The 25,887-nt window shown below is 41.9% G+C and overlaps 1 protein-coding gene across 1 annotated transcript; it reads right to left on the bottom strand.

Annotated features, from left to right (window-relative positions):
* Positions 1–1,058: 1,058 nt before the first annotated feature.
* Positions 1,059–21,802, bottom strand: LOC133016087 (brain-enriched guanylate kinase-associated protein-like). The gene is made up of 6 exons (XM_061083404.1): positions 21,732–21,802; positions 19,694–19,855; positions 18,445–18,511; positions 9,039–9,146; positions 5,779–5,862; positions 1,059–2,594 (listed from the first exon to the last, which is right to left on the bottom strand). Exons 1-6 carry the CDS (start codon positions 21,800–21,802, stop codon positions 1,059–1,061), a joined length of 2,028 nt encoding a protein of 675 aa, XP_060939387.1.
* Positions 21,803–25,887: the final 4,085 nt, after the last annotated feature.

Here is a 25,887-nt window from a genome sequence, read left to right as displayed (position 1 = left end):
GAACGTACGCTGTATGTAGTAACAGTAGTAACAGTAGTAGTAATTGTACACGTACATTAACAAAACAGCAGATATAGACCATATGTGCACAGTTGTTAGATGCTGTAAAGGAGACCAGTCAGTCCACTGAACAGGAATAAGGCAATTTCACAAGTGTCCTGGTTTATTTCTATGTTAGTAACTACTGTGCAATTTCAGTCCCACATTTCATCTTGCTCTGATATAAAAAATAAGATTTTTTTTTACAGCTGAGTTATGATTAAAAACGTTGCAGCTCATATCTGGATCTATTACTCTTTAATTTATTTGTAATCATTTCTACTGAATGTACATTGTTTTGTTTGTACACTATAATTAATCTATGCTTTTAGAAATACATGTTCAGAACTTTTAACCTGTGTAATCCAACACTACAAGAACTTGTGTTTTATTATGTGTCATTTTCTGTCTAGTGATATCTTTTAAGCAGCCTATAAAAAAAATAATCATCATAAAACATACCCTTCGTTTATAGATAATGACCCTATGAGAAACAATTCAGCTAAAATATTTGTGTTTTCATCGCACTTATGTGCATTGTTCAGCATCTTTAAGAGAAATTAGGATAAATCTTTGTAACTGCTTATTTGCTGGATACATTTAGATAAACTCTCCCAAACATGAGTAATTAATGTTTGTCTATTCTCTGTTCCGTGTATATCAGAGCAAGACTTTATGGTCTTCCGCTGATTTTACTAACAGTACTTAACACCAAAATAAGAGTAAATTGTCGACGGACCTGTGTTGAATGTGTCAGTGAACTTTATCCGAGTGGCTCTAATCATCGTCCTCAGATAAAAACATAGTGAATAGCTGGTCTCAGGGAGCAACACTGTGTGACACACGATAGAAAACTTGTTGCAGGCTGTATGAAACGTGCCTTGGCTAAGAGATACATAAAACAGCAACATCTCAATATCCCGTCACATCAAGTATGTTTGCTGCAGGGAGACGTACAGTACAGTACAGTAAGTTATGAATCATCGTCATGCATAAAATGGAAAGCTCCCTTCCTGGGTTCAGTTCAGCAGTGTACCGTACAGCTGGGCCTTGGTCAAACTGTCCTTCCTCGTGAGTCCCGTGCTGCCAAATTTTTGGTATCTGAGAGAGGTCTTCTTTGGGAGTGCTGGGCCGACGCTGAGGGCGGAGCTGGAGCTCGGGCGGGGCCGGACGCTGGGCCGGGGGCTCGGGTAGTGTTGAAGACTGGAGGCCTCGAGGGAGCTGTGATGTAAGGACTCGGCCGAGCTGTCCGCGCTCAGATTCACGTAGTCCTTCTTGGCGCTGCTGGCCCCCATGCTGCTCTCCTTGTCCTTGGAGCTCCCTGAGAGGAACAGGCTGCACTCTGAGTCCTGACTGTCGTCCTTGGCTCTGTACAGCATAGACGTTTTCTCCGGCTTGTGGTGCTCCATCGGTTTGGGACTGCGGCTGGGCGAAGGGGGGCCCACAGCAAAACACTGGTCCAGCATGCGGCTATGGAAGACGTCATCTCCATCTTGGAAGCTGCTGTAGAGAGATCCCTTGACCTTACTGGAGGGGCTCACGGCAAATTGACGTTCAGAGAAGCTGTACGGAGAGACCCGCCCACCCGAGAGGTTACGATAGGAAGAGGAGAAGCTGTTGATGTCTTCCACGCTGAGCTGTCTCCAGCGGCTGCTCAGGTCGTCCTCCGGGACCAGGATGTCACCCCGACTGTCCATAGCTCGGTCACGAACTGGGCCCAGTCCGGTTGTAGAGCCCATACTCTGGGAAGAGGCCAGTCGAAGGGAGCTGGATTGGTATGGTTCACTGAAGCAAGAGGCCGTCCGTGTGTACGCTGGGGACGTGCCCTTCGGTGGGCTCCTGGGGGCCGCCATGTGTTGGATGCTGTGGGACTTTGGGAAACTTGAGCTGTCTTTATCATAGGAAGACATGCTTTTACGCTCATAGTCTCCACTGCCACCGTCTCGCCAGTCCATGTAGAGCCCCTGGTGAGAGGAGGACAAAGTGCTGCTGGCAGTGCGCCCGCACCCGACGCTAACTCCACCCTTCTCGTCCGATGCCAGGCTGAAGCTGGAGTAAGAACTGGAAACAGGGAGGCTACCAGTCCCAAAATCGTTATGGTGTTGGAAGGAGGCTGGAGGTTCATGGTGGGAGAAACCTTCAGAGTTGTACGCCTCTTCCTCCGGGTTGCTGTCAGTGGAGTTCTGGGCGTGGAGCTGAAGCAGCGCGGTGCCGTGTAGGTCGACGCTCTGCCTGCGCTCCGTCTCCTGCCATCGTTCAGGGCAGTAGAGGGCGGTGTCGCTGCAGTACAAGTCCGAGGATTTGTAAGAAACGCGACGGTTCAGGTGCTCTGTGCTTCCCGATCCCGTAAGGAAGACTCCATCGGGCGGCAGCGGACTTGGCGAGCGCGTCACAGGGCAACTGCTTCCTGGCTCTGGCTTCTCAAGGACCTTGGCAATAACGGCCGTGGGCACGGCGTCGTTGTAATTGGAGTGGCACATGGCCATGGTGGAGCCGCTGCCACGATTATGTTTCTCCATGTGGGAACTGATGCGTTCCTGAAAATCAACCGGCAGCTGGAAGACAGAAGACAGAAGGAGCTTGATGAAGAAGGGAAATTAAAGAATGTCTACACAGATTGAGCCAATTTTGTTGCGGATCTGGATTAGGGGCTGGATCCAGGAGTTTTCACTTTCTTTAACATTGTGAGATTCAACATTTCTTTCAATTCATGGATCTTGATGAAAGAAATAAGGCATGTTTAGGCAACTGATAATATTGAGTGTGTGCAATTTGCTGCAGAACCTTATACAATTTTTATTGTGGTTCCCTGAGGGGAATGTTGGGTCTTGGCCGAGGTTTACACTCTGAGCCCCATTCTAGTTATTTATACAATCATCTCTTACTCAAACTTATTCCATGACCTGTTCCTCAAGGATTTCAATCTATAGTCCTGGTTTAGAAAATAATTAATTTTTTTATTCCGCCCACAGAGTCCAGACAGGTTACATATCTCAGGGGAAAAGCCGGCTCAGCCCCTGTAACAAACTTTCCAGCAAATTGTCCGTTCATTTATTTATTTGCTTTATTCCCAACACTATTGCATTTTACAGTTTGTACAGTTTTTTCTCTTGTTTACTTCACTGAGATCGACAAATCTCCAGAACATGAAACAGAACAAAAGGAGGTTGATTAATTATACAACAAAATGCTAACATCTCTACTTGACATTTCTTAACATTTCTTCTCTTCAAATGTTCCCTTTCTTGTTTCTCTTTCATGCTCTCTCGCTCTCTCTTTCTAACACACAGACACATAATCTGGTTTGATTGGCTCATGTTTGAGAAAACTGTTCCTGACAGGCCGCTTCTTTTCTGCCTATTAAAGCTGGTCGGGGTCAGTAGGAGCTTTTCTCTCCTCCCCTTCTTTATCTTTCATCTCTCTCTTCTTGCCTTCTCAACCAAAGAGCCCTCATTTCCTCTCTCTTCCTGTCTTTTTCCCAGTGCCTCCGTCTTCTTTTACCATCAAACACGTATCAGTTCCACAGGGAACGGCTTAGATTTAAATTAAACCAGTGCTCTGGGTCTCCAGCAGGGAATAGGAAAAAAATACATAAAATACTGACTTGGCTTTGTTAAGAAATAGAATCTCCCTTCAACATAAAATAACCTGTATCTTTTAAGTCCGGGCTATTTTTAGCAGCCGCTGCCTCCTCCAGGGAATAGAGATGGAAAGTAGGTGAGGCTGTGGGGGGAGACAAGTCAAGTCAGCTAGCTCAGCATGAGCAGCTATATGAGGCAAATCTTAATTAACAGTCACATAGTTCTGCAGCGTTAATCCATGTGTCCACAGGTCTTATTGAAGGAAGTGGGTTAATGGTGTCTAATGGAAGTGGCGTTTGCTATTTTAGGCGTTACAGCAGTTCAATGTAAAAGGTTTAAAAATACTCCACATTCGAAGCAATTTTATCTTCATTTTAAACACAGTGAAACGATGTAACTTCAGAAAAACAGGGTTCCTCTTACAAATGAGTTAATTTCACACTGTCATTTCTAAGCTTATCCCCATTATAGCTGTGCTCATGTCCAGAAAACTGCGTGTCGGGACATTTTCCAGAGATCGTCTGAGTCACCACATCAGGAAAATCTGGAAACATTCAGGGGGCGTGGCCTGGGCAGAGCAGCAGGACATGACGCATAAATTCTGCTACGAAAACCTCGTCGACATCTCACTTCTATGAGTATGGCTCCTCTTTTTCACTCGAAAGTAAGTGAACTTTTTTGTGTCTGTCGTGTGTCAGAAGCGTCAACAACACAGACCCTCACTCACTGGAAATGTCCTGCTGTATTCTCACAAGGTCTCAGACATTTTGTGGACATTTTACTTGGGGGGCTGGCAGGAAAGGCTACAGAGAATATCCTCATTCTCACATAGTGCCCTTCCACAAATCTTCAGGAACATATCCAGTGCATGGAAGCAGCAGTAACAGTAGTATTTCATGATAATGTGGTAGATTTAGCACAGTGGCAGTTATAATTCCACATAATAAAGCTTTAAGTCTTCAATTTGACACATATAAAAAAGGCATAATATAGTTTCTACAGAATGGTTTAACCTGTTGAAAAGACAAATGCTGCTTCCAGTTTCTATATGAGGCCAAGCTGTAAGTGCAAGATAAATCTATAGCTAAAGTCCCATGAGTTGATAGAAACTCTATCTCCAGTATTGAACTAGTCCGCTCTTGTTCAGTTTACTTCAGAATCTGTTTCAATTGAATTTGAATTATTAGAAAAGCATAAAACATGCTGTCTTCATATGTCCAACGAGTTGGGCTGATTCATCTCATCCCCGAATATTCAACGATGCAGATTGAAAAATGTGTTTGTGTTCAAGACTTCAATTATCAGCCCTGTTTCATAACATAACTTTTCTTCTTTTGTGCATCAGGTGTCACTTCAGTTCAGCCTCCATTCATCCGCTCTCTCATTATATGCGCAGCCCGGATGCAGACAGATGGGCCTTCAGACAGCAGACCTTCATCAGTCTGACTGAGGAGGCATGAGCACTGTGTCTTATTGTGAAACCCACTCGCCCAGGCTTTAAATGCTACAGCGACACGACGCAGGGAACATCTCTCCATTACAGGGATAATACATTATTATAAGCAGCATAAGGTCGGTGATGGATGATGTGATTTTATCGATTCTGGTCTTCAGCCAGGGTTTTAGAAATAATTAGGTCCAACTTCGGCAGGGAACCCCCCACCCTATTAAACTTTATACTATTTGGATAGGTTTCATAAAACACCGATTTTTTATACATTATATAACAAACTAAACGGTTTTAAAAGCCAAACAGTAAAAGATAAAATTCTCTAGAGATGCGGAACCTTTGATATTGAAACCTGCTCATTGAATCTATATTTGTATCAATTCACTTTTAAATCTGTTTAAAATCAAACAAATGTTCTGTGTACACTATATCCCATTTATTTATTATTTAACACACTGAGGAGTTTGATATATTTTCCTAAATCAAAAATGTTCAAAAACACTGTTGTATTCCCCAAGGAAAGGTTTCTTTTATACGCCAATTTGATTTGTGAGTAGATTGTGTCGAATCATACTGGAATAATTTTGTTTAATAAGAAAAAAAAGTTTTAATGGAGAAGTTTGGTTTTAAATCCCAATTCAAAGCCTTGTTGCTGCAGCCCAGATCTGAGCTGACACATTAATGCAGCAGCAGTGCAGGGGAGCTCACCTCAGACATCTTGTGAGCTCTGTAGTGAGACTTGGAGCAATGCAGCAGCTGGGCGGCCAGGTTGCAGTCTTTCCTGTACAGGTCCTGCAAAAAAAAAGATAAATCACTAAAATCGCGCTTCCCAAACTTGATTACTTTGGCAGCCTGATTGTTGAGGTAAGCTTTTGACCGAGGGGATTATGTCGGCGCTGCCCCTGTGAAAAATCTGTAACACTTCATAGCACAGCCCTTCTAATTATGGTTTAATTATAGCGTAATAATCCGGAACTTGTGGGGGAAACTATTTCAGGACCGAGCACTGTAGTGCTACAAATGAGCTGTAGCAACAATAGGTCTAAAAATAAATCACATAAATTTACTATTTATGAGGTTCTTATAAATTAATTATGGGTCATGGAGAGACAGAAAAAGGAACCTGCCATGACTGGGGTAACAATTATTTGAGATTTATAAATGTAAGAGGAGTTATATGGGTTTGTTAACCAACTAGAAAATGAAAGTCATTGATTTAGTGGCCCGTCAAATCAACGGAACACATTCATCCATTGAAGCAGGTCGAGATGAATTAGTCAACGTGTATTTTTCACTTGACATCAAGCGTTTGCATCTTAATAACCAAACGTTCTCATTTGTGATCTATCTTCTGTCTACACAGTCTGTGCTAATTTTAACAAAGTCGTCTGAAACAGTTCGCTCACTTATCTCCACCCTTCAGTCTACGCAGCTGCTGCAGCGTCGTTTATCTCTTTCTCCCATAACGGGTGATTTTGAGATTTTTTGTGAAATTTCATCCGGCCGAGCAGATACTTGGTTTAGTAGTTCTCCGTGGTCCTTTTCATGCACGTGTTTGTGTGGGTGGTTAGTCGGTTTAGCTGGTTTCTTTTCCTTCTCTCCCCTTTTGTTCAATCCGTGCACATATAAAGGTCAGTGCTAGCCGCCTCCCGACAATACCTCCAATCACATCAAAGTCTTCTCTTTGACAGTTTCAGCTCCCCTACCAGTGCTTTTTGAATCACTTTATTTCTTTTCACTCTGTAGCCAGGGGGACATTCGTGCTCCCTGTAGTTTCTGTGGCTGGTTCAAATAGACTTGTGAGACCTCAGCGATGTCTGAGTTAACGTCAGCTGTGTTGGTGCGTTTCTCCAGGGAGACACATCAGCCGGTTATTTCGACGTCTCTATATTACTATATGTAGTTTTCTGTTATGCAGTCTATTAGGTAGTAATAAGCATGGATTGATATCGAGACAATGGGCACCTGAGCACACACTTAAAAGGTCTCCCCCCAATCCTCCTCCTCCTCCTCCCACTCCTCCTCCTCCTCACCATAACCCCTACTGAAGCCATATTCAGACATGAGCTCCACAGATTGTCTTTCACATATGAAGAACGCATCAGGAGATTTTCCGGGTACACAACGTTCAAGTGAGGGGGGGGTGTCCCTTGGTAGAGCGAGCAGGATGCAGGTCACAACGTGATCACATGGTTTTGTTAATAGCACACGGACGCCATAATTAGCCCCTTATCACCAATAGCTCTCAAATACTGTGGTGTTTTCAAGTTGACATGTTTTTCTATGTTTGTGGAATATCCCTCTTGTTTTTCCAGTTTGTTTTGGGCTCAGTTGGACATTTTACTGGGGGGGCTGGCAGGAAATGTTTTCGGAAAAACATCTGCAGCAACAGACTCGGATGTTTGTGTTCTAACGTACAACCCCTCCGGTAAATTTCAGGAAGATGTTTGCATGTCTGCACAGAAGAGACATCAAATTACTATGAATAAAATATTTTTCCTTTTGGTCATTTTGAATCTGTTTGATGTCTATGATCGACTTTCGTAACACAAATGTCCGACATTAAATGTGATACGATGTATTGACTTCTCATGGATCTCAGGCATGACACATAGGAAAGGTTACTGGATTTCTTCACGTTGTAAGCTTTCCTGTCAAAGCTTGCTCTCTTGAGAACGTGCCTGTTTCGCTGCTGCTCCCTCTGATGGAACAAATTCTCCACCCACTCAAAATGAACCTTGACTCCAATCAGCCAGGACGGATCTGGAGGGATTGTCAAAATGCTCAATAGCTCAGATGGGCTAAAAACCACCGTAGCCTTAGAGACAAGAATCTAACCTAACCTGGAGCCCTCAGTAGAAATATCAGTAAAATCGCTCTAAAGAAATTGAGGCACCAGATTGCCACATGGCCCCTGAGCTGAGATCCACACGGCCCGGCTCTAACTTGTGGCAGCCCTGAGGATGCCCATTGATTTGAGGATAATCACGATAAAACACCCAGTGGCTTAGAGCTAATACCTCTATCTGTTGTGGCTCCTTGATGCACACATATCCAGGATGTTGCAGAAACACGGTCGATATGAGACTTTTGGCAAGATTTGGTTCACACAGGCTGCTGCCAATGTGGCAGGAGAACGTGTTTCTTTCAGGACAAACAGCTTTTTGAAGAGCTGTCACTTCAGACTTGCGAGCCAAGTGTTTGTTTGTGCTGATGGAGCCGGGTTACCGACCAAGCAAGGAAAGCAACTTCCCATGGCTCCAGATTTCTGTGGTAGCTTTGGTTGTTTCTTATTTCCTGCAATAAACTCAGCCTCTAGCAGTTGTCAGTCAGTGCACATTCATGTGTTTTGGGGTTGTAGCTTAGAAGAAACGGCTGATGGGAGGAGATGGGATGAATCGGTTGCATATTTTCAAGGTCTGTGCATCTCTTGCTAGCTGTTCCAGTATTGAAAACCCTAGCTTTCCAGGCTGCTGCTTAAACATACAATATGTAACTTCGGCCGCTAGAGGTCTCTGACAAAAGACCTTTTCGATGATGGCGTGACGCAGTGTGGGATCATGGGAGTTGTTGTCTTCATGACCTTTACCGCTTGTGCTTTAATGGGAGAGCTTCAGCATTGCGCAGCAAATGGCAATAAATAATCATGATCCATTACCACTGACTAATACAAACGAGAAGGGAAACACAAGCTAGCTGGTAAAAGGCGAAAACATCATAGTCCCTTGTATGAAATTGATTTCTCTGAGTTTGAATATTATTGGAAAAAGTTAGGCTAATGCAAATACACAAGTCAAAAAGATTTATAACATAGGAGTAGTTGTTTTTAGACACTTATATGAAGAATTGTATCATATAATATCTGTTGGCAGTATGAGTAATGCTTCAAGTAAAACTGAGTTACTACAAACTTATCGCACATTTGTCAGTCGGAGCAATTATCACACGACGCAGCGCTGAGAACTCACATTGTCCTCTCTGAGTTTATTGATGGTGAGCTTCGCCTCCATGAGGTGGTTGTTGAGGACGATGATCTCCCGGCTGAGGGATCTCTTCTCCTCCTCGTGGTGCTGGGACTGCAGCGAAGAGAAAAAGAGAGAAAGAATCAGCAAGGGAGAGGAGACATCAGAGAAATAAAAACAAAGGATGACAGAGGTAGACAGAATAGACGATAAGAAGAAGGGAACGGTGTTCGAGGAAAGAGTTGAGTGTTGAGATAACAAGCGGAGGAAGAGGGAGCCGGAGTTGGAGGAGCGACAGAAGAAAAATAAGATAATATAGAGGGGGAAGAAAAATGAGAGGAAGAGAGCTGTATGTTACTATCAGTCTGAAGCCAGTGCCAGCAGCAGGTCTTAATTAAAAGAAGATTACAGTTGCCAGAGTTCATATCATATCAATTACTCTGGGAGTAAGAGGAAGAAAAGTGGAGGGGGAGAGAGGAAAGAGGGAGAAAAATGAGGAGGAGAGAAAAGACAAATGAAGAAGAACTCGTTCCATTTTCAGTGATTACTGTCAAAGGAATGTAAAATGACTGTGCTGCAGTGACATTTCAGATCCGGGCCTGGTGATGTTGACGTCTGGCGGTCGGTCTTTCTGTGCGTCCACGTTTATCTCATTTATTTCATTTATCTCAGCAGCTTCTGCTCAGACGTCTCTGTAATGACTCGGATGGCCCTGACCTTTCATCCACTACCATCAGCCCAAATATGGAGGAGAACCTACACCATAAATTACACATGAACACGGACGACGAGACAGTTCCTCCAAAGTGAGGCCAAAGCATCTCCATTGCCTCCTGCTGGCTGGCTGCAGTGTAGCTCCTAAAACCCGCCTCCTCCATGATAGTGAATTGGACATGGACCAAACATAAGAGTGAAAGTATACGGCAATTAAAATGTTCTTAAATCCGGTGACTATGATATATTGAAGCTTTAAAGCTGCGATAGATTTTCTTGAGACGTCATTATTTTGTTTATTTTGTTTCCCATCAGTTTCATATTGCACACTGCAGTTAACATTGCAGCCTGTAATGGGTTCTGTTGGCTCAGAAATTATTATTTTTGAGTCTCTCTCTCTCTCTCTCTCTCTCTCTCTCTCTCTCTCTCTCTCTCTCTCTCTCTCTCTCTCTCTCTCTCTCTCTCTCTCTCTCTCTCTCTCTCTCTCTCTCTCTCTCTCACACACACACAAACACACATACACACAAGCACACGCACGGCAGTAATTGTGAAACCTGCCACACAGCAGCAGCTGACAAATGATACAGCTCTGAGCACACGGCTGGGCCTCCCACTCCTCTCTCTGCTCAATGGCGGTGATTGTTTTGAAATACAGGGGTACATAGCCAGTATGATAGGTGGCAATTAATGTCACTTTAAGCCATAGGCCCGCTTTGATATTTAAATCTAATTCTGTTATAGTCTCATTAATCAGCCGTCGAGACACGCGGCTCTGTGGCGCTCCTTCTCCAGCTCATTACACCGGATTTCTATTTGTATTTTCGTGATGCTGACTGTGCAGACGTCCATATCAGGCTGTTGTTATTTTAAATATGTATTTGCTCCCTGATCCGTCTTTCGAGTCAGTTTTGCTTAGAAGCTTTAACACTCATCCTTTGAGGGTCACTGGGGGAGGTGGAGCCAATCCGACCTGACACCATCACAAGTCACACTCTTCCCTGCTGGCACAGCTGCTAACCACAACGCCATTCTACTGGTGTCTTATTGTACGTAAATTTGTAGATTACGAAGTGGGGGAGGAGGGATTCATCTCCTTTACTGGAGTAAAAGTGCAACACCACTATGTTTAAAAACTCAAATTGGAACTCTACATAAACCTGCGTTAAAGTCCTTTTTATGGCAACTTGGGGGAAGTGTAACAAACTGTAAATTTAACATTAGCAGATTATCACTGTTCAGAAATTGAGATCAGCTAACGCGTTGCTATTTCGATCTCCAGCAGTTATTTTAACTAGAGTAGCTATTATACGAGAAACAAACACCACAGTGTCTATTTAAAATATCATATCATCTAACATGTCTCTTGTGATAAAAGTCTTTCAAATGTGAAATGATTTGTGGGAACTGGCGGTGACCACACATGTAAAAGTGTGAAACCAGTATAGTACATCTTTTAAATGAATCTACAACTTTGAAGTCAAGTGTAAGAATCTTTTTTACCTCCTTCCACCTTCTGACTCTGATAACTTTGAAATATCAAGTAATTGCTTGGATTCTCTAACACGCTGATTCTCCTTTTGCACATGATTAGAGGCAAAACTGTCGACCTATAGATTTAAAATGAACAGAGGGAAATTTAAATGGGCTTGATGAGATGAACACGATCTTGCGCTGGATTGTGGAGCAAGGGAGGAAGTGTAATTTTAATTACAGCGTTATATGGACAGAGGAGGAATCTCAATCACACAGTTTTTTTCCTCCTTCAGTCACATTGTGTTGGATACACAGGCTATCACCAAGACGTTCTTATCAGCTGGTGAACATAACAGCATCAAGGAAAATTAATATGCAAATTACATCTATCATATCTTAAGGAGATCAACCCAGGGGAGGAGGATATTGTTCATCAGAGACTCGCTGCAGCCTCTACATGTCCACGTGTCTTATTAAAGGTAAACATGAAGAGTGAACACACCTTTAAATCGGACACAGTTTACTTCTCAGTAACGTAAATATGTGATGAATTGAAACACTAACAACAAAAAACAAAAACCCGAAGAGCTTGTTTCAATTACATAATTTGTTGCAAAAAAATTCTGTGAGTGTTCCTCCGAGACGCCCTGGTTTTCATTGAGGTTTATTCTGCAGGATTCTGCCTCTTCACTGGACAAATGAAGCCTGAATCCCATGAGATGCAATTACTGCAAACGTGGGTTTAGAGCAGAGAGCAGAAACGCTTCACTCCAGCTAAATACTGTCTTCTTTTTTGGGGGCAAGAAAAAGAAAAAGAAAAAAAACAAATCAGATGTTCTCCACCTAATTAAAAAAGATTTTCAAATCAAAACACTGAAGATAATGATCCCCCCTGAACAAAGCAGATTCTGAGTCTAGTGAACAGCAGTTTTCCGTTGATCAGCAGACACAGTATTGTATTTTTCTATCCATATATAACTTCTCATGTGATGCTAACAATGTCAGTTTGTGATTAATCAGTCAGGACTATTCTGACTTTTATAAATCACATGCAATGTGTCTCATACAAGTGGTGATCATTTTCCAACCAGAGAAAGATGATTTTTACCTTTCAGAGCCAATAGGATCAGTGTGATTATCAACTGGACAAACCTCGCTGCACAACATGTAATCGATCATGATCAATATGTGCTCCAACGAATGAGGCTTTTCTTCAGGTCAGTGATTTTTGTTGTAAATAACATAGACAATAGTAATTGTATATTCTGTTTTTAGTGATGTTCTATTTCCAAAAAGCTTTGGATGCAAACATGGACATCGACTGGCTGTGTCCAGAATTCACTGACCCCTACTTCACTACATGGGGACTTGAATGTAGAATGTAGAGGACTATGTGGTGGGATCATCTGCAAAACAAAAAGAAAAGCTTAGAGACGATACTCGTTGCATTTTCTCTGCGTCAGTAACTAGGTCGCTGTTGCAGGATTGTGACGTACAACAACAACAACGGCGTTGGCCCAGTATTAATTCTCACAGTAGTTTTAAAGTTCAATACTTTAAGGTGAAAACATGTTGAATGTCCATCTTTAAATGTAGAAATAAACGTGTTGCTGCTCTGCTCTCCTCTTATTACATATGTTAACACAACAACTCAGGTTTGTCTTGTGTTGCTCATTAAATAACTATGTACCCCATAGGAAATATTAAACGTGATTAAAATCGGTCTTCATGATAATTCTGATACATTTGATGAGAATAAGGAGGAGTAGAATCGCCAGACAGAGAAAGCTGAGACGTGCTGAGACATGAGAACAATGCACGATGGTATATATTGCTCGGTTATTGACAATTAGTTGAACGCTACTTTTACGATGCATTACGGGAAACAATGAGTGCATTGCATAGGGTATACGAAATACCGAAAGTGATTAGTGAGGAATTTCAAAAACGGTCTATATTTCTTTATTTTTCCTCATAGTCAAAAATATCATAGAAATACCGAAAAACAGAAGTGTGTTATCCTTATTAGTGAATAGTGATACTGTTTTTTTTAACTTTTTAAATTCTCTACCCTGCTCGTAACACTTTGCCCATTGGGTCATACCAAGGATGTAAAAGTAAAAAAAATAGGCCGAATAGTTATTGAAAATATCGGGTCATTGCTAACATTACTCAAACTTTTGTTGGGGACTATTTATTTCTGTGGATTAATACATATTTTTGTCGCTCTGTTGAGTAGGATCATGAAGGAACCTTGTGCAACAGTGTGGATCATTAATGTGTATAATAGTTTTTTGAGAATATGACACAGAGCAGTAAACTTTATTAGGATATTTTTACAATGACAATAAGTGTTAGTAGATTATGTTTTTATCTTTATTTGTCGGTTTATTAGAAGGATCAAAAGTATTGATAAACTTGCAGAAATGTTTTGTTGCAGATCCAGATCAGGAAGGCATGCACTCTACTTACTGCCACACCAGCTAAAGCATGTACTAAAATGAAAGGATAAATGTCGGGAAAGATATGGAATTTGTGAGTAAAATACTATATTATATAACATTAACACAGGGAGTTACTAATAAGGGGTATTTGCATCTGCCTGGTTTCACTTTGCTGCTTCTGTCCATTGTGTAGTTTTCACACACGGTTATGATTTACGACTGTAGTGTGAATGGAGGTAATTAGTGGCCAGCCTCGCTGCTGCTCACTGGAGAGCAGTGAACCACACGTACAGGTACAATCCCAGAGCGACACATTCACACAAACACGACCCTCTGACACGTTTCTCATTCGCCACCAAGGCTGTTCTTCCCCTCACACATCTCACACATCTCACACTGGTAAACAAAGATGAGGAGAAATGGAGAAGCGATCATTTGCTATTTGGTCTGTCCCTCTTTGGGGAATCTGTGACTTCAAAACAACAACAAATGCCTCCCTACCTCAGGTTTCCATGACTACTCTGTTCCCCAACCACATATTTCTAACAGAACGATACATACAGTATTTATGAGCGTAAACCTCCATATTCTGTTTATTTCTCCTCTGTTTTTCTTGCCAGCGTATTCACGTCTCAGTGTTTTAGATTAAGATGTCAGCCTTACATATGCTCACTGGACTGATATCACCCTCCATGAAACTGTGTAACTCAAATGCATTGATCCTGGATTGCACAATATTGATAATTTAATGCTTTTCTTTATAAAAAGAACAAATCAGAGACTGAGCCACTGTGCTTTATAAATAAACATAAATAGTTCAGTATTGGTTATGACAGGCAATAGATTCATATAACAGGATCATATAAAGCACTCCAGGATGCTTAGAGGACGGCTGCCACTAGCAGTCATATATCATTATTGATTATCCTATTGATCAGTCTTTCAAAGTAGAAATAATTTAGTCTGTACAATATAGAAAAATAATGACAGATGCCCATTATCACAAGTTAGAATCGATAGTGGCGTCTTAAAATAGCTTCTTTATTCAGACTAATAGTCAGTTCGGAAACAGTTTCCACTTTCTAGCCCCCGAGGGACATGAACAAGTCATAAATCTCAATGTTTGAAAATAGGCTGGTTTACCAGACTGATGACTATTTTGTTATTCATACTGATCTTCGTGTTGTTTTTGATTATCTTTCCTTCTATTATGTCCCAGTGAATCGTTTTTGTTATAATTAGGAAATGATGTAGTTATATCAATCTGAATGGGATTGACCAGATAAAAAAAGTGCTGAAACTGAAATCAATTAATCTACGTCTTCAAGAAACACCAACCAAGTCCAGTTGCGTAGGTTCATGAGAAGAACTCCAGAAAAATAACAACAGGCCTGTGGTAAGTGGTGGAAGGCTGCTGGGGAATGGGACCTTAACCCTGTTGAGAGGGCAGTCACTGGGTAAGACTTTGATTTCCTGCCTGTTCCGGGCGGCTGCTGGTTCACTGACCCTGCACCAGACGGATTGTAACGAGGCTTCAGAAAAACAAAGGCCTTCAGCACCACGGACAGCTCCTTCCCGCTGAAGAACCACAGTATGACGTCTTGTTAAAAGACAGATGAAGATAATATCAAACACAATTGAGTCATTAGATAAATACAATCAAATTTGTAGTTGACATTTTGAGTAGATAATTATGCTCTCTTTGCAGTCAGTGTTCGGTGTAAATCCTTGATGTTTCCTCTATTCTGATTCCGTCTGTTTGGAACAAAAAGGCTACAAGCTAAAGTCAGATAACGTTTTATTCTGTCTGTGCCAACTGCTTCATCTGCTGCACAGTTTATCTGCAGATCAGATCCATGCTGACTGTGAGAACTTCAATGTCATCACAACACGCATCTTGTCAGCTCTTCCCGTTCTTAATCCCTGGCTCTTCTCTTTATGAAACAGGTTTTATTCTTCCCTGTTTTCCAGTTGACCTTGACGGTCCAGGCCCCTCAGAACCTTTAATTACGCGTCGGACTTGATTGAAGCTGCCTTTGTCACTGCCTGACTGCCTGTACTGTCTTCTACAAAGGAGCATAACCCCCACACCCCCGCCCTCCGCTTGAAATGCCATTGCACGACATGACATCAAAAGAAATGGCAAATGGCCTGCCTCCAAAAAGTACAAATAAAAGCATACTTTCTGAAGCCATGAAGACCGATTTGCTTCACAGAGACTCTGCTAGACAGACAATCCCTTTTGCAAAGCTACCAGTTTTCACATTGATGTATGCGTGTAGCATAGAAAAGGAATGAGCCGTGGGGGGAGATATTCCAGGCTCTCTGTCTACTCAGGATGTGACAAAGCAAGAAGCAGTACATTGGAACATCACAAATAATAGGCGGCAAATACCGTAAGACAGATGGTGTTGTGAGTGGCTGTCGTCTGGATGTACAATCCTGTATTCCACGTCCGGGTTGATTTATTACAATTTTCTCACCTGACTGGTTCACATGCACGAGTTCACTCACTGTTTATTCACAGCAGCTTCTGCCTACAAACTACTCACAGTGATGTCTTAGGGATCACTTTTGGAATTCTAAAAATATCTGGATTTCTAAAAATAACGTCTTGACCTGAAAATAAGAGCTTTTCTGCATAAAGAGCCAAACACCAGCACAAGCAGACAATGTTGGGGTATAGATTATTTTTAATAATCATTGTAGATTGTAGACTTATAACTTAGTTTATATCACTGTTAACAGCACTGAGAGTATTTAGGAATCCCAGTTTAACCTACACATGTTTCCTGTGATGTGTATTGCTGCCATGTAGGGAATGAAGTCTTGATGAGTGACAACAAGTTCAAAAAGACTTTTCCAATGTTTGGCAAATACATTGCTGGCCTTTGAGAAGCTTCCTTCACCTTTTTTTCCACCTCGTTAAATAAAGAGCAAACTATTTCCAGCTTTGTGAAATTATATTATATAGAAAAACATATGAGTAAAATAAATGGAGGTTTCATGTGGAGTAAGTTGTTGTATTTCTTGGTGAGGAATCTAGTGTTGATTGCTTAGACATGTGATCTATTAAGTGTTAATAAACCTGTAATAAACAGGCGACCGATGCTCTGCAGCAATGGCAGCATAAGTGACGTCATTGTTCACGACAACGGCAACAACAGCTAATTCTCCGTCCTGGGTTCTGTGTACTGAGTCAAGCTTCACAGCACTTTGAATAAACAGGTGAACAGCTCTTTGTGCAGCAGCAGTGGTGCAACTTCATGATTCAGTGAACTGAGTCCTGAAGTCGCTCTTTACTTGCTGTGATTCAATTACAGGTTACTTAGACAGTTTCAGAGAGAGAGAGCTGCAACCAGCATCAACACAGCCAAGCAAACAGCCCATTCCTGACAAACTGGTTTCAAACGGGCACTGTAGTCGTCACTGTAATGTCCCAATGCAACCAACAGGACAAACTGTTGTTCGTCAAAAAGTAGTTAAACATCCATACTTAACATATACATATGATATGTATCTTAAAATGTAAAACGACTCCTGCCGCTTTAAATAGAAACAGTTATGAGCATCATGAAAATCAGCTGAATACAGAAATGCATTCATCGCACAACGAGTCAATACCCGAGAGAGTGACGGCTTGTTCTCTGTTATCTTCACACACTCTTCTTCCATCAGTGTGTGTGCTGAGAGGACAAGCTCCGCGGATCAAACTTCTGATGAGATTAAGATCCACTTTAATCAAGATAGTGTAAGTCAGGAGGTCGGCCGTCGCTGTACAGGCGGCACATCTTCACAGATTCTGTCTGATGAGTCCTTAACCTGAGGCTTTGAAGGGGGGTGGGGGGGGGGGGGGGACTCTCAGGGAACCTCTCAACCTGATGTGATTGGACAGCCGCTGCTGAGGTGATCAGAACAGCAGTTAGTTGTAATAGTTTTCTAACAGGGCTGCATGGCAGAAAAGACCAATTACTTTGGACATTGATTGTGCTCCCTGACTGTGATCATGTAATTGCTCTGAAAGAGATGAGAGTGGTTATGCTGCTAAACAGGTGTGTTCAGATCGCGTTTCTCATCTCTCAGACAAGAGATGGAGAGAGAGAGAAGGAAAAAGAGAGAGAGAGAGAGAGAGAGAGAGAGAGAGAGAGAGAGAGAGAGAGAGAGAGAGAGAGAGAGAGAGAGAGAGAGAGAGAGAGAGAGAGAGAGAGAGAGAGAGAGAGAGAGAGAGAGAGAGAGAGAGAGAGAGAGAGAGAGAGAGAGAGAGAGAGAGAGAGAGAGAGAGAGAGAGAGAGAGAGAGAGAGAGAGAGAGAGAGAGAGAGAGAGAGAGAGAGAGAGAGAGAGAGAGAGAGAGAGAGAGAGAGATCATAGCTCTTAGATTTCCTAGTATGTGTGAGACCATAGCTCATCCTCATATTTTTGTGAAGTTGACCTTTGACTCTGGATATAAAATGTCATCACTTTTATCCTGCCAGATGTTTGTTTCAAATTTTGAGTCATGGTGAAAAAGGGTGTGTGTGAAGTTGTTGCCGTGAAAGAACTTACGGTATCTACAGGCTTTGTATTGATCTTCAGTCAAACATTGTTTATATTTGTCTAAAATCATGTCTCTTCAATATTGCCCGAAAAATATCACTTGACAAATTCAAATTAGTTTTAAGGGTTTCCCTTCACCATCACTTTACAAATCAAGACATACGTTTGGTTGGGTTTATGCCAGGCAACATGTTGACACTGATTTGTAATGATATGTATTTAAAACACTTCAGCGAGACTCTCTTACTGTCCCGTGCATCTTGTCCTCCAGATCCTGGTTGATCCTCTGCAGAGCTGCATAACTACTCTGGATCCTAGAAGAACAGAAAAAGGAAAGAAAGTCGTAAAAATGCAAATGACAACATATGAAGCAGCACTTCAGTTGAACAACAAGCATCATTCAGACTCAGAGGGTTAAAATTAGGCAGAGAGCAGGGGTTAGGCTGCCAATCAAAACAAAGAGAGGGAGAGGATTTGAGAACAGCTTGAGGATCAATCGCAGGGTGAGAAAGTCTCCTGGGCACATCTAAAAATGCTCCAAACTTCTGCTCTCTAAGTTTCAAAGTTTTTGTCCAAAAATTCAAAGAAGAGTTTCAAGTTTATTTAACCATTAGAATTATCACATTTATTTATAACATGACCACGGCTCACCAGAGGGTTTGAAGTATTTGCTGTTAGTTTATCATCACACTAAATTAAAACTGGTATCTGGAGGCCACTCAACTATCTATTACTATAATAAATTAAGAATTATATCAAAGTTATGAAAGATGATAAAATGCTAAAATTAGTTTTCTTTAAAAACATAATGTCCTTAAGTATCATTGGCAAGATGCCACATTTCACCCATTGCCTATTGATTTTTGTATATGTCGGCCAATTGTAGTGCCTGGGCTGCCCTTAAGGGGGCGCTAGTCAGTTATTTTGCCATGCCCATTCCTTAAAACCATATGAATGTCTGCAGGGGGGCAGCTGCTACTACACAAATGTAGTTTGAGGGAGGTTAAACCTCGAACACCAAAGTTATAGCAATTTTGTGTGTCATGGCAAGTTGATGAACTTTGACGCCACGCCACTATATTGGCGTTTGACGAACTTGAACAATTACTCTGAAGGCATGTTGTCTCCAATAAACTCTTTCGCTTATAAATCTGTTTGAAAAAACGAACTATTTAACTTAAAGTAAACAAAAGCATTAACGTTGACGTTTAGCTGTCGCAGTTTTTAAATGTCAAAGCATTTGAAACCACTATTTATCTTTCACTTAATCCAAACTTCCTCAGCATCACAGCACAACTTTGTTGGCGTGCCTCTTATTAATGGGAGATTTAATGATCTGATAATCTGCACAGCACATGCAAACAAAACCAGTCCACTGAGTCATGTGCAAACACACACACACACACACACACACACACACACACACACACACACACACACACACACACACACACACACACACACACACACACACACACACACACACACACACACACCTGCGTAATTTCTCTGTAAACTTCTCCAGCTCCTCCTGGGCCCGGCGCAGCTCCGTCTCCAGGTACTGCCGAGTTGAGTCAAACTCCGATTCCACCATTTCTAGTTTGTGGGTTGTGAACGACAGGCGTTTACGGAGGTCGTCCTTGTGATCGTGTAATGAGCTGAACAGAGAGTAGAGACGGAGTTTAGAACACAGGATTTGATAAGATTTGATGTTACCAAGGTTTGTCAGACTTAAAGAGCTGAGCGGAGAGAGGGAGGGAGAAAACAAATAGGCGATAGAGTGAAAAATGAAGTGTGCATGTGTTTGTGAGGGAGGGAGGGAAAGGGATGAAGTAGCTGGAGTGTAATTCAGTTTGGAGCGAGAGAGGTCCCAGGCAGGGGGAAGGCTGTGGGGCCGATGTGGAGGAGGAGATGGATGGAGGAGGAATACAAATCATGTCCCATTCACAGGGAGGGAGCAGAGCTGGGAGAGGAGCTCCCATCGGTCTAATGGTGAATTGGTTTATACAGCCCTCCCCACCAAAATCTCTGAAAGAAAAGGAAAGGGTTCTTTTGCCCCCAGATGCAGACCGAGGGTGATTCATTGACAAAGAGGTGGAAATATGAGAATGAGAGAACAACAATGGACCACATCTTTGTATATGAGCGAGCTTTAGAAGAGGGAGAAGAACAAAGACGATGAAAGAGTGAGAACAGAGATTCAAAACCATCACCAATAACAACTTACCACACAGGCAGCAATATTTTGGTTGTGCAGTTGAAGCATGTTCGAGCGTGGGGGATGAACACACACTGACAGGCTTCAATGAAGGAATGGATGAGGTAATGAAAGGTGAGAGACGGCGAGCAGGGGTATTGTTTGCTCTGGGACATTTAGCATTTTGCCCGATTGATGGATGCTTGGATGTCAATACATGGGGGCCACATCAGGCAGCTTAATCACAGTAAGCTTTACAGGTGTTGGTAGGCAGAGTTTAGCCATTGTGTTGAGGGTAAGGGGGAACCCACTCGTTTGTGGTCTGCCGTTTTGAGGCCACAAGTTTGGCTTTGTGTCCAGCGCCATCTGGGTTTTTGAAAACCAAAACTAACAAACACAGCTGTCAATCACATGGTGTCCGTGCCCCAATATAAATATTCTATTTGAGTAGAAACACACTCAAAGACCAGTAGAGTCATCCTCTGTCACTCAAGACAATTTTCACTCTCCCTTATTGGCTCCAATTTTCAGACCAGGAGTCTACCATCAGTAGCCTTTATGCTAAGCTAAACTAAAAGCTTCCAGAATCAAGAAATCAATCATCTAACTGTCAGGAAGAAACTGAATATATGTATTTTCACATATGAGGAGCTGGAGTTAAGATAAATTAGCAATAATGTGTTTTGCTTGTTCAGACAGGACATACAAATCTCTTACTTGTGGCTTGTGCAACACTCTAGTACTCATAGCCTACAACTGCCAATTTATTCATTAGTCTGCTAATCCTGCCCAGTCATACAAGAATCTGGTCAATTTCTCGATTTCTTAATAGGTTTCTCAATTTCCAGACAGATTTCCAGATAGATTTCTGGATAGATAAGCTTCAGCACATTCCGCCCGCTTGACGTTACAACTCAACTAAATCTTTACAACCTCTCTGTTGTCTAACAGCCCGCAAATGATGTTGTAAAGTCATATGGCCGAGGTCCAGAGATCTGTTGGAGCCATTGTACGTGTATGTGAAAATTGCTCTGGGCTCTTATCGCTAAGTGAAGCCAGTTTAATTAGGTCTGAGAACACAGCGATTGATTTTTTTTTGGGGGGGGGGTTATCAAAATTCAGTGCAGAGTTAACTTTGATGTAGATGTCAGCTGATACATGAAGAGAGAGATATGAAGACGAATGATGGTAATGAATACATGCCACATTATGTTTTAAATAGCTTTTTAATGGCCATGATCTCCCAATGAGAATCCATTGTCATTAGTCAAACTGAATGTGATGAATCCCCCAATAATGATGCTGATGTTTGAAATAAAATCCCCAGATTGACTCACCTTCTTTTCTGATGTTTGCAACCATTTCTCTGGGGTTTGAGGGCAGTTTTGCCAATATATATCTTTTTCATATTTTTCTCTCTGCGCCAGCTCTCATGTGTGTATCATTGTTGCCTCTGCTGCTGCTGCTGATGCTGATGCTGACACTGACGCTGGCCGGCTGAATGTTGCAGCCAAGTTTGAACACTAACCACAAACCAACAGTCAAAGCTCTAAGTCTTGCCTGGGGAGGCAGATAGGAGTTGGCTATCTGTGTTGACCCTGACAAGAGAGCAGAGAAAAACAGCTTTGAAGTCCCACAGATTTAGCAGCACATTTAGTTCTGTTGACTCCCGGAAAAAGGAAAAAGGAAAAAAAACACAGCGATTATGTATGCATTCAGAAAATAAGCCAGCTTGGAGCAGAGCTGGGGGATCAATTAGATAAGTTCGGTAAACAAACTTAAATAGTAGTTTGAATTATTGAATCTCCAGTTGAACTTTGCCCTTTCCATTCAATCAATCATCCCAAAATAGAAGCTCATCTGAATTCTAAAAACGTCACCGCGTTAAGAAACACGGACTGTAAAGAAAAACATACATTTTCCTATTGCTTGATCCTCCTTTTCATTGGGAACAATCAAATGTGGTCACCACAAAATGCAGCACCTAATGGAATCGTGAGTTATTTACCAGCTGACCACAGAGGTGACTGCTCAATAAATCAGTCCTATGATGAATAGGTGTGCGTTTCCATTTTCAATCCTTCATCATTGCTTGGTGGAGCTGTGGCTTGAACTCGGGTCTCGCCTGCATCGTAACAACTTAATAACCTGCCACAGGCAATCATGAAATGCCAAAATAAAACCCGTCTAGGTGCATGTCTCTTTTTATGCGGCTGCATTTGACAAGCCTTGTTGATATAATTGCGATACATATTCTCTAAGCCCCTCCTCAAGCAATGATTGTGCAATACAGGCGCCATTAAAAGAAGCCCTGTGGTATCTAACGATGCTATCAGAGTTTCGGGCTTGTGTCTCTGTCCTGCGCCTTACTGGATTTGGGGAAGTTTTCACTCCTGTAACAGCAGCGTTTCTGTTTTTTTCTTGATAATAAAACATCATTCAGACCTCACTGTGAAACATTTTCTCTTGTACTGTCGACCAATGTGTTTGAAAATAAGAACAATCTGCTTATTTCTGCCTTTCTAGTTCAAGCTAAACAGTTTCAAGTCAAAATACCAATCTGATCTTACATCTTTCCCTTTTTCCATGTCTGCTATTTGAGCCATCAACTTTAACATTTGCTACCTTTTGCTAGCTTCACTTTTGGGAGCTATCATATCGTCCATCTTTATCTACAGTTTGTGGTTCGGGCATTAGCTTATGTTAGCTAGCGACAGGTGAAAAAATCAGGTACTAGCAGATGTGTTGTATGTGTAAAATATTTAAGCTTAAGTTTTTTTTAACTACAGAGTGAAGTCAAAGACCCCTAACGCCCTAAATGTGTTGCTAGATACATGGTTTGTATCTAAGTTGGTACACAGAATATTAGCATTCAGACCATCTATCTTCCCCAAATATCACTAACTGTAACTGGCCACAAACATTTCAGTGAGTCGACATGTTTGGCTTCACAAACCCACCATATCCCTTGCTTAAGAGCTAAGTAAGCACAAATGCATGAGTACAGACTGGTTGCCTGCGGCGTCACTTTTATCAGTCCCTGCAGAGTGGCAGGGTAACAGTTCAACAACAATGTTGGAATGAATGTTTTGTCGCCTGCTGCAATTTCTAATGGCACCGGTGCTTTTTATTTTTAATCTCCCTTTAACACTAGCTCAGGAAACAATGGTGGTGTCTGAAAACACGGTTACGGTTGCTACAGCCATTTTCTTATCTGCAAGTCACAGAGAGAGAGGGAGAAAACGAGGGACAGAAATAGTTGTTGAATTGGTGGGGAAGTGCAGCTGTATTGAATCCATCCCCACATGCACACACGCACAAACACACACCCTGCAGCGGATATGAAGTACTGTACCCTCACTGTATCACAACACCTTTCCAGGGGGATAAACAGCAGAACTCAGTGCCTCTGGTGTTGTTGGGCAAGGTAAACACAATCCACCTGAAGGGAAAAAAATCTGAAATCCTCAGAGAACCCCATGATACGCTGTAGCTGCAGTTTCTCCATCGCACAGAGAAACTCCAAACAGTAAAAGATATGCAAATGACACACACGTTCCTCTCTTAAGAGTTCCCTCATAAGAATTAAGAGGAGTCTAAATATGAAAAAACACAAACCCTCTTTACCTGAAACACTTTCCCCAAGAGTTACAACCTGTCATAATAACAGACGATGCTCACTACAGGGAGAACAACAAACAGACTACTTACTTCAGGCAAAGCTTCACCATTCTTTTTCTCTTTTCATGAGACTGGCAAGTGACTCAGTTTTTATTAAGAAAACGACATAAATGTAAAACCTACTAAAGGTCAGCATCCATCTTGGATTTACAACAAGGAGCCTGTGTGGTGGTTGCAGGTTGATTTACGAGTAATGAGCCATGGGAGGTGAGCAGGGAAGAGCTACAGCCTGCCACCTATACTATTCACAGGAAAGTATAGTCTGCCACATATACTATTCACAGGAAAGTATAGCCTGCCAAATTTACTATGCACAGAAAAGTATAGTGTGCCAAATATACTATTCACAGTGATCAAACAAGGGCATTTTACTTTAATGGCCACGGTGCCATCCCTCACAAAGTCTTCTACTAAGTGGCACACGGAGACACACGGAGACCCAGGCAACCTATCTACTGTAAACAACAAGCACTTAATGTTACAGTTTGGAAGATATTATTATTAAGCTTTAGGCCCTAATCTCTATGGATCATGATGACAATGTATTTACCAAAGTATTGCTGAGCTCAAGGAAAATAGTGACATCGCTGCAGAGAAATGTGCTGGAGCAAAAAGACCAGAGACAAGACAACAGTCTCGCCAGATTGTCAACAAGTCCTCCAAGTCGCTTCTACACTTCTTCTCTTTCCTGTTCAGGACGAAAAAGTTTATTCTCATGTCCACTGTAAACTAACTGTAAGGTTACACCCAACCGCCAAGTAGCATAACTGAGCACAGAGCCTGGAAACAAAATCTGCCTTTGTATATGTTTAAAGATCCATGATTAAAATGCTATAAGTCATTTTTCTCATTAATGCCGAAGAACGTGAACCAATGAAAAGTATCAACGCAATCAGCCAAACATGAGGACTATTGCGTAATTACACAGGAAACCCAAGTTGAACCAGGATGTCATAAGCTGTGACAGCTTTGGTTAGATTTTATATTAATTTTTTCTTTTAAATAACTGACTCACCATGTTTCTTGCCCTGCTTCACTTATTTTTAGCAATGTGCATTCGCAGATCCTGGCAATTAAAACGCTGAATACAATGTTAGTATTACTTGTGGCCAAGACTACACAATTAAGATCCTAGTTTTAATGAAGCAGAATTGTCCCTCAGCTGCATCTGGACAGTTACATGACTCAGAATGATGGAACACAATGCAAAAGTGACCAAACATAAGAAAAGATAGTTGGCAACATTGTTTTTAAGTTTTTAATGATTTCCCTTTAGGCCGTACCACAGTGGATGAAGCTTTGCTTAGGAGCCATGTGTACGAGTATCTCCTCTGATGCAACACTCCAGAAATACAAGGGTCTCTTGAGCATGCTTCACCACCAGCGGCCAGAAGCACAGCTCTGTGGATTAACTCACCAGAGCAATGATGATGACTCGTCAACACATTCTGCCTGAAGACAAGAACGCGTGATCGCAGCACTGTTTATCCCCCCTATAATTTCTATCAGCATTTCAGGAGAGACTCCAACTTAAGTGGTTAAGAGGCATTTAGTGATTTTCCTTGAAACTAATAGAACTTATACAGTACTTTAACTTATTTTACATGAATGAAGAAATCTCTGTCCCTCTATATTTCAGCGAGTCAACGAGTCCTTTTTTGGGAGTCAGAAGTTAGCAGTACAGCTGAGAGAGCTGGTGCTGTAATGCTCGGTTTAGACTATTGGTCAGTAAATCAATGCTCGAGACCCAATGTTACGATTCTCTCGACTTTGCTGTCATATGCCATGGATCGTCAGCAGCTACTGTCAAAT

This window comes from Limanda limanda, chromosome 12, assembly GCF_963576545.1.
Source record: "Limanda limanda chromosome 12, fLimLim1.1, whole genome shotgun sequence".
Lineage (NCBI taxonomy): Eukaryota > Metazoa > Chordata > Actinopteri > Pleuronectiformes > Pleuronectidae > Limanda > Limanda limanda.
The sequence above is the reverse complement of the archived record's forward strand: the minus strand, read 5'-3'. Positions and strand labels throughout refer to the sequence as shown.